Genomic DNA, 17,302 nt, shown 5'->3' on the forward strand with positions numbered 1-17,302 from the left:
TCAATTTTCAGGGTTATTTTGGAGCTGTTGGCGCACTCCTTGAGCTGTTGAAGATACCCTGACTTACCCAGAGGACTTCCTGACATCTGTGGATATATATATATTTTTTAAGAGACTCAAGTTTTATGATCGTGTACTATTCAAATCAGAGCAAGAAACAAATGTATTTTTCTAAGACATCAAGATAAATTCTTAAAGTTTTGTCTAACTTAGCATTCAGTAAGGATATCATCCCCCCCCCACACACACACACAATTCACACCCCCACCCCCACCTCATCTAGGCAGTGTGGAGATTTGCTGTTTATAAGGTGTTCTTCAGGGTAGCATAAATCCCTGAGGTACTTTGGAATCCCAGCATCACCCACTGGATATGCGTGGAGCTGTGTGGACCCCCACCAGCAGCTGACTGCTTGTGCTGTTGAAGTGTGTGAGAGTCTATCAGTCTCATCAGTATGCCTTTGGAGGTTGCCTTCCTTTTCGGGTTGGGCCATGTTTACCTGTGTTCACACACTTGAATTGAAATTGGTTATTTCAAGCTTCTGCAAACTTGGTGGATTTGTTCTGCATCTGATGTTAAGAGCTGGCCTGCATTGTAGCTGAAGGCAAGGTTGTGCCTGTCCACAGACGCATGGGGCAGGACCGGAAACCTCAGTCTCTGGCTGGAGATGCCTCTGCCATTCATTCAGCTGTGGATTCTGGTACCAGGTTTGGGGCAATGGAAGGTTCTTGTTGGTTTGGACCATGGGAACTCAGGGTCGCATTTGGCTGGCTAGTCTGCTTGATGCTTCCCAGTTCCCACAGGGATGCCGTTACCTTTTATTACAGGCTTTGGCCCACTAGGACTAAGGGTCCTATTAGGCTAGGGTCTGACACAGCACATCACACAGGATGTTGCAGGGATGGTTAGTCCTTCCCCCTCCCCTTCTCCCTGCTTTGCCTCCTGAGAGCCTCAAAATTGTATCTTTACCTGCCACTTACACCAGAAAGTTTCTCCATCCGTGGCAGGGCTGTGCTCCTCCTGACCATCTCTGTGAACTTATCTCTGGTCTGGAGACTGGCTTGCTAAGCCCCTGAGGTGTTGTGTACACCTTGGCTATTTCACAGTTGTGACCAGTGCTTTGTATGTGTGGTTCTGTCTTCCTCCATTGTTAAAGCTCCCACAGTGTTAAAAGAGCGAGCCTCAGGATCACAGTGGGTGTATGGGACTGTTCTGCACCTACCCCATCACTTTCTTCTTTCAGCCCAGTGTCATTCTGGGGATGGGTTCTTTTTTTTAAAGAGTATCTCTGGTGGTGAAGGCTAATCTCAAACTTGACAATAACACTGTACAGCCGAGGCTGGCCTTTCAACTGCTGATCCAGTTGCCTTCACCTTTGGAGTGCTGGGATTGGATGATAGGTGTGCCCTCCCTACATACAAAGGGTTGTTCAGGGCTTCATTTTATACCTAGGTCTCACCTGCTTTTCCTGCTTCCTTGGCTGCAGTCTCACTCAGACTTCCACTCCAAGCTCAACTGAGTCTCTCCAAGCTGTCCTCATGTTGGTTCCAGCACTATTTGCAGAAAAATAGACATTGCACCTCACAGCCACTTCTGAACTGGGAGCCGCTTCCAGTGGTTGTTGGAACCATCTTGTCTTTTCTCAGCTGTCCAATCCACTTCACTACCCCCACTCAGGAAGGTTTGTGGCTCTGGAGCACAGAGTAGCTTGAGGGTATCTAGTTTGGTTTGAGAATGCCTGGTTTTGAGAAGCCCCAAAGCATGGAGTTATTTGGGTAAGAGACAAAGCAGAAGATGTATTTGTGGGAGGAGTTAGTGGACCCCAGAGCATAAGGAAACAGATGGGAAGTTAAGGAGCATGTTGCAAGGAAAACCACCTGGGGTACAGGGGTCTGGGGGTCCCAGAGCAAAGTGTTAGAAATGGGTTACAAGGTTGCCCAGAGGTAGCTCCAGGGTTATGTGTGCCTTGGTGGAACCATGGGCTGAAGCTGAGTAGCTCAGAGCTGCTCACCGCCTGGAGGTAGGGCAGATTCGGGGGTGGGGTGGGGTGGGGGTGCAGACTGTCAAACGGCAAAGCTGTATACATAAGTCATCCCAAATGCTGTGGTCACAGATGGAATACATGCTGTGGTCACAGATGGAATACATGCTGTGGTCACAGATGGAATACATGCTGTGGTCACAGATGGAATACATGCTGTGGTCACAGATGGAATACATGCTGTGGTCACAGATGGAATACATGCTGTGGTCACAGATGGAATACATGCTGTGGTCACAGATGGAATACATGCTGTGGTCACAGATGGAATACATGCTGTGGTCACAGATGGAATACATGCTGTGGTCACAGATGGAATACATGCTGTGGTCACAGATGGAATACATGCTGTGGTCACAGATGGAATACATGCTGTGGTCACAGATGGAATACATGCTGTGGTCACAGATGGAATACATGCTGTGGTCACAGATGGAATACATGCTGTGGTCACAGATGGAATACATGCTGTGGTCACAGATGGAATACATGCTGTGGTCACAGATGGAATACATGCTGTGGTCACAGATGGAATACATGCTGTGGTCTGGCAGCTTCCTGTCTCAGAGGCGCGGTGCCTTCCCCCACACTGTGGGAGGACATATCAGGCACACTAGTACACAAGTTGACAGGTACATAATACAAAGTATTTCAAAATCTGCTCTTTATTTACACGTTTGGGTCGATTACATGCATGTTTTACTTTTAAACAAGTGATTAGCAAAAAATGCATTAAAGTTTTAAAATAGCAATTAAATATACAAAAATATAGCTTACAAAAACCAATGTTTAAAAATATTCTGCTGCAGAATTCTTAGTGTACAAACACGTCTATGAAACCTGGGGCTCAGCATTTCATAAACCTTTGTTGAGGGAGTTATATCTAGTAAACAAGCCCCATAGGGCCAAACTACAAGACTAAGTGCCACTCCTCCACTTTCCTGGACATGACTTGTCTGCAGACCTAGAGCCTGGCAGGAGAGGCATGGACGGCGCTGAGGTCTCAACCACATAAGTCGTGTAACACTGGTGAGAGGTCATGAGCTGAGTTCCATGGCATATGAAACAGCAGGGGTAGCTTCCCTGACCCTGTCATCAAAGGAGCTAAGGGCTTGGGATGCTTGCTGATCTAACTGGAATAATAAAAGCATCTTGAAACAACTTAGGTTCGAAAGCTGAACCTGTAAGTGACAGGTGTTCAACTTTGTGAACCCAGTCCTGTTAATCTGAAAAACCTTTACCTGGCATTTTAGGTCCTCACCTTTGTGCAAGAGTAAGTTAAATACTTTGACGGTTCCATTTTAAGCAGTTTTTTTTTAAAAAAAAAATAAAGATTTATTTTTATGTGTATGAGTGTTTGCTTGCATGTACATGTCTGAGCCTGTACACTCAGATGCCAGATCTGGAACTGAAGTTACAGATCGAAGCTGTGAGCCACCAGGTGGGTTCTGTGAACCGAACCCGGATCATCGGAAGAACAGCCAGTGCTCTTAGCCACTGAACCATCTCCCCAGCCCCTCAGGAGGTTCTTAACAGTTGCAGGGGAAGATTAACCAAGCTAGAGATTGCATGAAGTGCCAAAGGGGTGGGTCTCCCCTTTTCAAGGTTCATCTTGGGTAAGCACAGGCAAACTACCCACTGAGCTGCTGCTTGGGCTACCGGGAAGCAGGTGAGTCGGGAAGACCTTGGGTGGTGGATGCTAGAGAGCGAGGCACAGGTCTGCTTTCTCCCTTACTGGCTGCCTGTAGAAGGCAGCTTTAATTTTTTTATAATTTTTACCTTAGAAGGGAGAGGGGGAAAAAAAAGGTTAGGTGGAAGGAGAATTTGCTTCAATGACTTATTTGCAGACACAATGACTTGGCCCTGGGGACTTAGAGGAGACCTCTACTTTAATACATGCTTTCCTGCCTCAAACACACTGGCAACAACTACTAAGGAGAGGGAGGAAGGTGGCAGCTGGTCCAGGCACCTAGAGAAACTGCTTAGGGCTTGGGGGAAGCTTTGTCATCCTAGAGAGGACAAGAAAAACAGCTGTGCTGTTTTATTAGGGGTGGGGGGGGGGGCTGTGAAGGAAGCCATATAAAAAGGAATGTAAATGCAAAAACCTCTACTGCAGGCTTCTCTTTCATACACGGTACACTTCTGGGTTGGCTCTCCGTATAAGTAACAACCCCCCCCACACACACACACACACACACATTCCCGTAAAAGACTAAAGAAACAAGAAGGCAACTATTGTGTGAATTTTGTGAAGGATTACCTATTCAAAGACTCAAGGAAGACTGAGCAACCAAGTCAAGATTCAATGTGGATGTTAGGCCTGGTTCTCTGATTTTGAGGCCAGCCTGGTCTATACAGTTTCAGGATAACTGGGAATACATAGAACCTGTCTCAAAAAAGACTGTGGTGGAGCCAGGGGAAGTCCCATAGTTGAGAAGTTACTGAGTTTGTGACCAGGAAGGTACGTGCTATCAGCAGATCCTGTTCCCCTAGTGTCTACCAGACTGGACTGGCAGATCATCTAGAAACCTTGCTACAATTCCTAGGTGGTGGCTAAGGAAAGGGGAATCAAGTGATCTGCAGAAAAGCACAAGTGGCCAATTCAAACTTCCAAGAACTGTAGAGCTCTCAGGAACTTCTATAGATATCTCAAATTCCCAGAAAGTAAGTGATGTAGGTATTCAGCACAGCCTGGTGTGGCTGTTCCAAGTCAGAGATAGAATGCTTTGGAACAGCCATGGAAAATATCTTTTTGTCAAGGCTTGTCAAAAACAGTATTTGGTGGGAGGCCCCGGTTCCCCAGCACAGAGCTCACCCAGAGGCTACCTGTCCCTGCCTGGCTGGTTTTTCTACTCCTGGTTAGGTACATGTTAAAAGAACCTTAATGATGAGGGATAGACCAAATGAAATTACACTTGGCAAAGAAAAGCTGCAGCTGTCAATTTCTTGTATGTTACAGTGACCCCCAATCCTTTAGCTACTTAAGACACTTAGTTCAGTGGTTTAAGAGTTGACCCAAGGGGCTGGGGATTTAGCTCAGTGGTAGAGCGCTTACCTAGGAAGCGCAAGGCCCTGGGTTCGGTCCCCAGCTCCGAAAAAAAAGAACCAAAAAAAAAAAAAAAAAAAAAAAAAGAGTTGACCCAAGCCCTCACACATCCACACAAAAAGGTTACCAGAAACTTAGGAAATGATGTGGAAAGGGTGGTCTCATTTTAAGTTCGGGCTCAAGTATTGTTTGGCCAAAGCTGCAGATGCATAGGAAGCACTGGTGGAGGACCCAGACATCAGGAGCAAATATTGGGTTGCCGTGGCTGGCAGGTGCCGGAAGTGGGAGCGGTGGCCAAGAAGTGGAACTGAGAAACATACTTTACAGTTGCAGCTTCCAGCCGAAGGAATGCCTTTTAGGAAGCAATCACATTAACAGTGGCTAAGCACAGAAGGTTAGGAGACCTCATTCAGGTTGAGCACAGCAAAGCACCCCAGATTCTTCCAATGCCCATGACTATTCAGGTTGCATACCCAACCACCTCAACCTATCTGAAAGTTTTGTGAGCAATTTTGCCTCTAGAAATACAGGGTTTTGGTGATGCCTGCTTTTGAGTGGCTGATTCCAAGGATAGGAAAAGCTGCACTAATGCTAAAGGCCAAGGATCTACTAAAGCTGTGAGTGGCAATAATTTGCAGTATCGATCATATGGAAATCTTTAAGGGGGGTGTCTTAATGTATACAGTTATCCAATATGAAATGGTAAACACTAGCCTGTAACAAAATTAAACCAGGAGAAGCCCACTTCTGGCATTGGTCACTTGAAGACATTTTACTGTAAACTGAGTGTGGGCATTTGACTCTGGTACTACAGAGGGACATAGATAATGGATTACTGGGGTCAATCAGGCTAAGGCTCTCAGAAAATGTTTCACACTCCCTTGCCCTGCATAGGAATCCAGCTGGTCTGCCACAAACAGAGCACACTGGGAACAGCTCATTCTTTCCAACTGGATTTGTAATTTTCCAAATGGACTCTGCCAGGAGCCCCGATCCCCACCCCTGCTGCCCCCTTTTGCAAGAGGATCCCACTATGAAGCCAAGTCTGGGCTTAAACTTGTGACCCTGCCTGCCTTAGTGGGGACTATGCAGATGCACACCACCACACTTGGCTTCCACACTTTCTGGACAAATTGGAACTTTCTTCCTCATCTGATCCCAGATACTGGAGGCAAAGGCAGGTCCCCTCTCATTCTAAGATTAGGTAGAATCCAAGAACAGAGTAGCAAAGCCCTCCATCTTCTCCATGCCAGAGTGTACTTCCTGAAAAAATTTCCTCACACCTGTGGGATGGAGCGGAGCAGAGCAGAGCAGAGCGGAGCAGAGCAGTTGGCGAGGCATTGCAGTGGCACTGTTGTGACAAGGGAAGGGAGAGCAAGCTGTGTAAGAATAGTCTGTGCTTTACACGGCGAATTTACACTGTTCACAAAGCCTACTGGAGGCGATCATCTCTAGAAAAGTTGGACAGAAAGAGCCAAAGAGCAGCATGCATTTTCCCTATAAAAACACCTTCAGTTAGGGATCTCAAGTCCACAGAACTGAGGTCCACACCAGCAGAAGGCCAGCCATGCAGGAGCTTCCTCAAACTATTTACAACTCCAGTGGCTCACTGGCTTCAGAATTACAGGGAGCTTATTTGGGATAAATGTTTAAAAATGCAGTAAGACATATTTCTTATGTAGAAAAAGAGCAGAGGAGAGAGGGAGAGAAGCCAAAGTGTCTGTCCTGGCCATCCTGGTGGGAGAAGACTGGCTTTGCTAAGGAAGGGCTCTCCTTTGGAGCCATCTGAGGGCCCAGAGAGACTCCTTAGCCAGTGGGCTGAGGCCAGCAGCTGTAATGGAATCACACTACACTTGTAGTGTACTTGAACAGGCCCCTGGCCCCTGGGTTACACGGGACAGTGGAGGTTCAGGGCTAAGCTCCTGCTGGGTCTTACTGATGACTAGGAAGGCAAACAGAAGAAGAATGGCTCCTGACCAGGCCTTTCCAAGTGTTTCCAATGGCTTCAACTTGGAAGATGTGACAGCAAGTGTGAACTGGCACATGTGGCAGGGGGTTCTGCTGCTGCTGTTTTCAAAGTCTTCAGGTTCCAAGATGGCCTTATTAAAAAGAACAGAACCTGAAAAGCCTTGCAGGGTTGCCTCACCAAATACTGGCAGCCAGTTGTGCTTCAGCTGATGGAACAACTGGCTTCACTTGACTTGGGGTGCCAAGAGGACATGTGGCAACAGCAGGCTGTGAAGTCCGCACAGTAGCTGATGGGTCCACAGGTGGGGTGGCATCGAAGCCGCATTCACAGTTCTGGTCTCTGACACCTGTGCTTATCTTCCCTTTTGCTTGACATGGAGGTGCCTGGGAGACACAGGAGATGCTCAGGAAACTTCTGAAACCAACCCTGCAGGCTCATCCACTCCTTTTGGCATAGGGTGATATCAGGGTGCTTTGGTTGTCACAAAATCCAGATGCCTAGGGTCTTAGCTTGCCTGGCTCAGGAGTTCTTCATGAGGCAAAGGAAGTGACAGTGGGTATCCCAGGTAGAGCAGCCAAAATAGAGTCTGCTTGTGTTCCTCCTGGCTCCGTACTGATGTGTCCAGCGACAGTCTGATCCTTGCAGCAAGCTATACAATATTCTCTGCCCCAGGGAGGGGCTCCTGAGGGGGACCTCGGTCCTGTTTACTGTGCAACTGGGCCAGCTGCAGCACCGGCATGTTGCACAGGGGACACACTTTCCGGACTTCCAGCCACTTAACAAGGCACCTGCAGAACAAGACAGCCAAGTGGGAGACATGAGCTCCAGACTTAGAGCAGCCCCTGCCTGGGCTCTCTGCTGAGACTGTCAGTTACACAGAGCCACTGTGGGGTCTGATGTGGGTGCTCAGCCCTAGAATCCATGTCACCCTCTGACAAGCCAGAGCCTTCTACCTCCTACTGGGTGACGTGAAGTACCACTCAGTACTCTGTACTTTCGGTCACACATGACTGCCTAGGAAGTACGCTGGTGAAGGAAAGCAGGAGAACCCGAAGTTTTTAATAAAGGAAACCAAAATCTATGACCATGACAGAAAGGGAGGCGGCCCACAGCGCCATGCATACCTACGCTATTTACTCTGACTTACAACAAATGGTCTGATTAAAAAAGTGTCTGTCACGAGACAGGAAGCCCAGCTAAAGAGCTGTTTGTAGAGGTGTAGGATGAGCTGGACCTCTGCCCAAGCCTGCAGTGATGTTGTTCACTTTCCACTTCTCTGGTCCCTTCTAATGTCACGTACACATGCATGTGCCCCACCCCGTGGAGTGCTGTCAGTTTTCTGCACTACAGACCAATTGTGAGGCCATCGAGCTGGGCTGGCAGTGCCCCACAGCCCATAGTAAGTTGGGTTAAACTAAATAATTCCATACCAATACTCACTTTCTGTGGAAGGCATGCTTACATGGGCAAATCCCCAGTTCATCTCGAGGCTTGAAGTCTTCTAGACACACAGCACAGAGCTGAAAGGCAAAGTCACAGGTGAGGCCAGTGTTTGCAACAAACACAGCGTGGGTTCCTGAAGCTCAGCAAAGCAATAGGAACTCGGGCTCCCTAAGGCTGCTAGTGAGAGGCCCAAACATTACATGGAATTCTTAAATCAGCTATGTTGAGCCATGCCTACCAGCACTTGGGAGGCTGAAGCTGGAAGACTGTGAATTCAAGGATGACCTGTGCTTACAAGTGAGATCTCACAAAGAACCACTCCTGAGATCTCGTGTAAGGGTTAATCTTCACTGTCAATCAGGGAGCACACAGCTGCTGCGGCTGACAAGGTGTTCTGGGGAGGTGTAACTGATGAGGAGGACGCACCTTACGTGTAAGCTAGGTGTTCAAACTGAATAAGGAGAGGAGGAGAGGGCAGCCTGGCGAGCGGCAGTGTTCATGTCTCTGTTCCCTATGGAGGGCAGTGTAAACAGCTCATCCACCCAGGGCTCAGCTAAGCCTGGCTCGCTGCCAGCTCTTCTTCACCATGATGGGCAGAAACCCAACATAGGAGCCATGACATGTAAGTTACTTTCCAGTGTTCTATCACAGTGGCAAGAGGACTAACGTTAATACATCATATGGTATTGTCACAATGCTGCTAGAGGTGCAGGGAGAGGGGAGGGGAGAGGCCCATCTTTTTCAGCTTCTGAAAATGAAGGTATTCAAGCACACCACTTACGTTAGGAAATGGCTCAAGGAACAATTCAAATACTTAAAAGCAACTTACCTCATGTAAATTAAGTTCTTTTACTTTTTCTTTTAATATAACCTATAAGATTAAAAAAATATTTTTACACCAATGTAAATGTACAGTGAATCAGGCTTGTAGATCACTATATAGATTAGGCTAGCTTTACACTCATGGAGATCTGTCTGACGCGAAGTGCTATAATTAACATTCTTTTAAATATTCTGAAAAACACCCTTTTTGTTGTTCTTTTAAGACATAGTTTCTCTGTATAGCCCTGGACGTCCTGGAACTCACTCTGTAGAACCACGCTGGCCTCAAACTCAAAGAAATGCTGGGATTGAAGGCATGTGCCACCACCAGCTGAGCTCCTGTTTAAATATAGGGTCTCGTAGCTCAGGCTGAGCTTGAACTCATTGTGTGGCTAACAATGACTTAACCTCAGATCCTCCTGTCATGACCTCGAGTGGCTGAGATTACAGGTGTGCCTATGCTCAGTGTAGGTGCTACTGAGGATTGGACTCAGGTCCTTGTGCATGCTTGGCAAGCACTCCTCTGCGTTTCACCTTCAGCTATAACGTGTGGATCTTTTTAAGAGTACAGCAGGGGTTGGGGATTTAGCTCAGTGGTAGAGCGCTTGCCTAGCAACCGCAAGGCCCTGGGTTCGGTCCCCAGCTCCGAAAAAAAGAAAAAAGAAAAAAAAAAAAAAGAGTAGAGCAAATCTTGGGGAAAACATAAATTTGGTAGAAGCAATAACCTCATATTCAGTAAAGCAGTACTGGCTGATGAGAATTAGTAATTCATACAAGATTATAATGTAAAGTGAATTTTAATTTAGGAAGTTTGATTATTATGTGCCAGTGTCCTCAGAAAAATTTTATCTAAATCTGTCTTGGGCATGTGGTAACAAACATCGGTTGAAGTGAATGTAACACTGCAGGGATTCCATCAAAAAATAAAAACTGCAGAATACACATCATTAAAAAAATACTGTTTGGAGGCTGGAGAGATGTCAGGGTTAAGAGCACTGACTTCCTTTTCAGAGGACCCAGGTTCAATTCCCAGCACCCACATGGCAGCTCACACCCTCTGTAACTCCAGCTCCAGGGGGTCTGACTCTCTTGTGCCTTCTTTTGGCCTAAGGATGACACCAGGCAAACATGCAGGGAAAACACCTGCACATGTAAAATTTTTTAAGTATTTTATTTTACAAGCATGGGCCCTTTGCATGTGTATTTGTGCACCATGTGCATGCCTGCTATCTATGGAGACAGAAGACTGTCAGATCCCTGGAACTAGTGTCATGTGGTTATTAATTACACAGACCCTCTGCCAAAGCAGGAAGTGCTCTTAACCCACACATCATCTTTCTAGTCCCAACACAGTTATCATTTTGTTTGTCTGTGGAGGAGGGATTGAGACAGGGTTTCTATACTGCTCTGACTGTCCTGGAATTCACTGTGGAGACCAGGCTGGCCTCACACTCTTAGAGATCTGCCTGCCTCTGCCTCCTAAGTGCTGGGATTAAAGGTGTGCATAGGTCATTACCACCTGGCTATCTGTGCTTATTGTAAAGGAGAGAATCAGACAAGTTTAATTTGGTGAAAATGTCTAAATTTTAGATATTCAGCATTCAAATAGAAAATGATTTAAGGCAAATTTCATTTTCATAAATCATAAAGGAAGCTACCATTCAGTCATGAATGATGTGCTAAAAATCTTACTCATTTTAGAATAAGTTTACCTTTAACCTTACCTCATTAGTTCTCAGTGAATTTCACCTATTAAATGACCACCAAGGCCAGTTTCACCCTATGTTAACCTACATGCAAGCATCTGGTAAGATTTCAAGATTATGACAAAACCTAGACAGAAGGACTCATTTAGAAAACTACAGCACTCACCTGTGCTAGACCCACACTGCAGACACTCACATACCTGTGCTAGACCCACACTGCAGACACTCACATACCTGTGCTAGACCCACATAGCAGTACTGTAGAGGTCACAATAGTCATGAACAGGAGTACAAGAGTTCACTTCAAACAGAAGGATACACAACTCTAAAATACGACCTCAGTGCCAGAAAAGTTAAAGAAGCTACCTCTCTTCCCCACTCAAAAACAGCTAACTAAGGACAAAACAATTTTATGCTTGGGGCCAAAATTAAGGGAAATCTAGGACCACTGTTTGATTATGTTAGTAGTAAAATATTAATAGATGACAAATGGAAGACTAAATGACTCGTATCAGCACGGAAGCGCAGGCCTGTATGGGGCCATGACAGGGCCTTCATGTTCAGACCAGCCTGGACTACAAAATAGGTCCCAGGTCAACCTTGGACATACAGTAAGACCCTGTTTTAAAACAACAAAACATGCTAACACCAACAAAGCAAGCTGGGGTGATCAAAAGCACATGGGTGAAAGGCTGCTGACCCAAGGGCAAGAGAGCGAACATAGTAATACAGCTGGCCCCTTTGAGCAGTTGCTATTGTTCATGAAGGAGACCCATGCTGTGGGAAGTGCATGCACTCTATTAAATCAGTGGTAACTTGAAGGGTGACAGAGGACAACATTCTTCTTCAACAAATACTGGCTGAAATTCAGTCATTTTATCCTATCATCTAAATTTTCTATAGCTTCAAGTAATAATACAAGATCACGTTAGAAAATCGAATTGCTCTATTCTGTGGTATAAACTAACAAAGGAAAAGCTAAGATGAACTCATATTAAGAGTTTAAACATGGGGGGCTGGGGATTTAGCTCAGTGGTAGAGCGCTTACCTAGGAAGCGCACGGCCCTGGGTTCGGTCCCCAGCTCCGGGGGGGGGGGGGGGGGGGGGGAAGAGTTTAAACGTGGGGCTGGAGAGATGGCTCAGCGGTTAAGAGCACTGACTGCGGGGCTGGGGATTTAGCTCAGTGGTAGAGCGCTTACCTAGGAAGCGCAAGGCCCTGGGTTCGGTCCCCAGCTCCGGGGGAAAAAAAAAAAAAAAAAAAAAAAAAAGAGCACTGACTGCTCTTCCAGAGGTCCTGAGTTCAATTCCCAGCAACCACATGGTGGCTCACAACCATCTGTAAAGAGATCCGATGCCCTCTTCTGGTGTGTCTGAAGACAGCTACAGTGTACTTATATATAATAAATGAATAAATCTTAAAAAAATAAAGAGTTTAAACATAATCACAGTTTAAACTATGAATGGACTCACAGTCTCAAAGTTTACTGAAAAGCACAGTAAAAGCTACTTGTAATTAAATTTCTTACCTGTTTGTAGGCATAAAATTCTTTGTGTGCTTGATGTCTCAGCCTAAAAGACACAAATGAGCGGTGAAATATAGAGATTTGGGCGAGAGTACCCACTAAACCATGGGATATCACCCACTGTAAGTTCTAGAGAAATCTCATTGAAACAGGAATCTCAATACAGCAGACAGTGTAACAAAGATAAAGATTTTCATGTTCAGCAAAGTCTTAGTTCAATAATTTGTCTCATTCTTAATTAAAAAATTCAATAAAGTGCAAAGACTAAGTACATAGTTTAGAAATGAAAAACATGTGTCTGTAGGAATAATTATCATCTATATCAAAATATAGGTTCTTCTGAGGATCCCTGAAGTTCTGAAACGTTCTTTCCCAATCATCGCCCACCTAGAGCTGGTTCTGTGGCCGAATGTACATTAGCTGTGTCTGCTTCTAGACGCACATCCATGGCTGCTTGGTGCAGCCTCCTTTGTGTTTACTTTCTCCAATCCTCAGTCCCTAAGATTCTTTTTGCATCCAGTAACAGGAATGTCTGCTTAGCCAAAGATTAAGATAATTCTCCTGGGGTTGGGGATTTAGCTCAGTGGTAGAGCGCTTGCCTAGGAAGCGCAAGGCCCTGGGTTCGGTCCCCAGCTCCGAAAAAAAGAACCAAAAAAGAGCCAAAAAAAAAAAAAAAAAAAGATAATTCTCCTGAGCCAATGTCTGGAGACAAACGTGTTATCTCAGCACTTGGGAGACAGTAGTAAAGGGATCAAAAATTTAAGGTCTTTCTTGGCTACAGAGAATTTGAGGCTAGCCTGGGCTACATAAGACAGTCTCAAGACAATGCCCCGTATTCTGAAAAATCATGTACTATTTTATCTACTTCATTTAGGTCTGAGACCCGCCTGAGCCTACACTTTATGTGTGTTGTAAGGTAAGGTCTTAGATCCTTTTTATCCCTGTACTGTTTCTTACTGGCCTCATAACGTTTACCTAGACATTGAATCCTGTCCCAGTGCTCTATCTTCCTGCCTTTGCATATAAGGGCATCCCTCAAAACCTCTGAATCCTGGGTCTGGTGTCGCTTAGGCAATGGGAGGGAGAGGGAGGAAAAGGGCAGGTGACCAAGTGACTGCAGAGCAGTATTGCCAGTCAAGGAAAGCTAGGGTTTGCTGGTCACTACCAGAAACTAGGAAGAGGCTGGCGTGGATGCCCTCAGAGACACTGTGATTGTCTGGACTCATCTGCTTCACACTTGAGAGGGCGAAACCTAACGCCCTGTGTTGTTTTTTAATGTTTAATTCTAAGGGCTAGAGAGATGAGAGGACCAGTGTTCCGTTCCCAGCACCCACATCAGATAGCTCACAAGTGATTTTAATTTCAGTCCCAACACTATCCAGCCTCCACTGGTACCAGCACACATGTGGTGCACAGACTCATGCAGATACATACACATAAAAAAACACAACTTTTAATCTAAACTAAACACATAAAAGGTAAAGAATCTGCACATACTTTTGATTTGAGACAATGTCACTATGTAGACCAGACCAGCTTGGAACTTAAGAACTTCCTGCCTTAGGACCCTGAACCACCATGCCCAGCTCACACAAACTTTTCCATGTTTCTCCAATGCTTACAGTTATAGAAATATAGTAAAGTTACAACATAACTAGAAAGTGGCCTAACCCTGACAGGACATCGCTGACTATCACCCATTTGAATCCACAAGATTTTCCACTCATGCCCTTTCCTGAGCAATAGTCCAACTTACGACCCCATTTTACACCTAGTTATGCCTCCTTTAGCCTCTGTTGTCATGGCAGTTCCTTAACTGTGCAATCCTTTGACGCTCACCTTTCATTGGTTAGTTAGGTTAGTTCAGGTATTGTCAATCATAAAGTGCCTGTTGTACCATTTCTGACTCACATCTTGGGGGGATAAGTTAAAATCATATCCCTATCTTACTCTTTGCTCTTCCACTAACATAAACATCCACCTTTCTCTTGATAGTTAATCGGGATTCACACACAACATGAAAACAGCCATTATGGCAGCCCACAACTTTAATCCCAACACTCAGGAGGCAGAGGCAGGTCAATTTGGAGCTGGAGGCCAGCCTGAGCTTCAAAACAAAACAAACTCCGGGCTAATTGAGGCTACAAATGAAGATCATGTTTGAAAAAAAAAAAAACAAAAAAAAAACCAAATCCCCAAGTTTACACAATTTACATAGGATGCTCTGTGGGCTAAAATTTAATATGATCGTTATTTGTTGCTCAGGCATATTGGGACTACAGTTTAGTGACGGAAGGCTTGTCTAGCATACAAGGTGGAGGGGACTCGGCTTATGATTCCCTTTACCGATCCCTGATTAGAATGCTAAGTTTCCATGCAGCAGTGGTTTCAAACCCTTCCTACTCTCAAGTTTTTATCACATCCTCTACCCTCTTCTTTGAGACAGGTTCTTGCTGTGTAGTTCAGGGTGGCTTTGAACTCGGGATTTACTTGCTTTGTCCTGAGTATTATTCTGGTTCTCCTATTCTTCTTGTGAGGCAGACAGTCTTCCTCTACGGGAAATGACAGCCAGGAGGCTCCTACCTGTAACCAACATTGCACTCAGAAGCCTAAAGCGAGGAACAAGGGTTATGGCTAGTCTGAGCTGCAGAGGGAGACCCTGTCTCAAAACAAAACACATAACCTTTGCTTTTAATTTCCTATTTTTTTTAACAAAAAACAAAACACAACAACAACAACAAAAAAACCTCTTTGAAGACCATGTAACAATGTTTTTAATTGTTCTGAGACAGTCTCACAGTGTAGCTCTGGCTCACTATGTAGACTAGGGTGGCCTCTGAGAGCCGTCTACCTCTGTCTCCCCAGTGCTAGGATTAAAGTCTGTGCCACTACACTGGGCTTCACGTAACATTTTAAATTATGGTTTGATATAGGGCCTCACTATGTACTTTAGTTGGCCTTAAACCCTTGACCATGTTGACTCTACCTCACTAAGATAACAAGTGTCTGCTACTACACCTGACTTGCATAAAAATTTTAAAGTCAGTTTTGGCTTTGAAAATAGGCTCCATTTAATAATACAAAGGGTAAAAGTGTTTAGATAATAACAAGTCAGCAGGCATGAAACATTATTAGCAAAAGTTATCACCCCAGCCCACATGAGCTGACTTCTTCAGCCCGTGTCTCTATGCATACTGAATGTGTGGACTGTTTAGTGTATTATGCAGATAAGTAATCACACAACTATTTCTGCCTCAGAGAGGGGCTTAAAGACTGGGAAGATCAGAGGCAAGTGGCATTTTAAGGCATGGCTCCTGACTTAAAACGCTGTCTTCTGACCTGTGATGATGTCAGGTGACAGTGGTGCAAAATGCCTTCTACCAGAGCAATTTCCAGCAGACTGAACCAGACTCCGGAGGCAGAGGCAGGTCAGTCTCCATGAGTTCCTGGCTTGCCTGGTCTATCTATGCAGTGAGTACCAGGCCAGTCAGGGACGCATAGACTGAGGCTCTGTCTCAAAACAAAACAAAACAATACAAAACACAACTTAAAACCAGAAAGTAGATTAGATCTTAAAGACAAGGGTTTAAGTGTATCAGAATGGGGAGCTAATACTGTTGAAAACTACTGAAGACCAATTCTACTACAGAGTAAAACACCTCATCAGCAGTCAGGACTGACAATTACACAAAAGTGGGTTACTAAACACCAGCTCACAATTAAATACTGGGCTACTATGGCTTTAGAAAACTGGCCCATTCTTAATGTTTTTTGCCCTTATTTGTAGAAATGACTGTTTCAAGTATTCTGAAATATTTGTGAAATATTAAAAATTGATTACCTAATCAAGTAGCAACAGAAGAGTAAACTAAGGATAAAGACAAACACAGCAGTGCCGAAAACCACGATATATATGTTGAGAGGCAGGTTCTGGAATCCAATATTAGGCATCCTGAAGTTATAATGTGGGAAATCTGAGCTCATGGATGAACTGTGGGGAAAGAAAGAATGGAAAAGAATTAGGTGTGGACAGGTATTGCAGTGCATATCTGTAATCCTAGCCCTTGGGTAAATGAGGCAGGAGAATTGCTAGATGTTTGAGGTTAGCCAAAGTTACATAGCAAGACTGTAAAAAACAAACAAACCAAAACCAACCCCCCTTTGGAACTAAGATAGCATTATATATTTATACACGAGAGGCAAAAGTTTTTTAATGCCTGACCTGAACTAAAATAAGGTAAAGTATTAATACTCTTATCTTCTTTCTTGCATTCATTTGTCATAGCAAATATTTACCAATTTTATTAGATTCAAAATATAGAGCAATTTATATTCAAAAGGCACTACGTGAAATGATGTCAGTAATTAATCAACATGGAAGCTTTTAAGTGCATAAAGAAAAAATGTATTAAAACTTCGCAGATTATCTAACTTAATTCACCCATTAATATAGAAATATTCACCTCTTAACTTACCAGTACTTATAGTGGTAAACATAAAAATAACTCACATGGACTGGCAACATAGCAAGACTGACAAGCCGTCCCATGCCTGGAACCATATAAAGGCTAGAAAAGAGACTACCTCCCTCCTATGGCACTAACAATAACCTCAGAAAGAGAGGACTAAGTAATTACACAGCATCGAGTGTTACCGTTTGGTTATTTCTCAAAAAGTTTAATAACAAACTTGGGCCTGGTAATGCCCAGTTTTAATTCCTGTGTTTGGAGGCAGAAGTAGGTAAATTTCTGT

At 44.7% G+C, this 17,302-nt stretch overlaps 2 protein-coding genes across 8 annotated transcripts in view; one reads left to right on the forward strand and one right to left on the reverse strand.

Moving 5' to 3' along the window:
• Pank2 (pantothenate kinase 2) overlaps positions 1 to 3,391 on the forward strand; it is a 37,749-nt gene extending 34,358 nt beyond the window's left edge. For 5 of the 7 annotated variants that reach the window (XM_039104586.2, XM_039104583.2, XM_017591584.3 and 2 more), the window contains one exon: positions 12 to 208. In XM_039104586.2, coding sequence (XP_038960514.1) covers positions 12 to 62 — 51 coding nt within the window. In that variant the 3' untranslated portion in view covers positions 63 to 208. Of the gene's footprint in view, positions 1 to 11 lie in introns of all 7 variants that reach the window. The other 2 variants (NM_001106513.1, XM_063283337.1) reach the window with 2 other exon arrangements.
• On the reverse strand, positions 2,687 to 16,549 carry Rnf24 (ring finger protein 24; the record flags this gene model as incomplete). Its single annotated transcript, NM_001413708.1, is given in 5 exon segments — positions 2,687 to 7,844; positions 8,497 to 8,576; positions 9,329 to 9,370; positions 12,554 to 12,596; positions 16,392 to 16,549. Coding segments are annotated over 5 exon segments (447 nt in total). The 3' UTR covers positions 2,687 to 7,705.
• Positions 16,550 to 17,302: the final 753 nt, after the last annotated feature.

Source organism: Rattus norvegicus, chromosome 3 (genome assembly GCF_036323735.1).
Source record: "Rattus norvegicus strain BN/NHsdMcwi chromosome 3, GRCr8, whole genome shotgun sequence".
Taxonomy (NCBI): domain Eukaryota; kingdom Metazoa; phylum Chordata; class Mammalia; order Rodentia; family Muridae; genus Rattus; species Rattus norvegicus.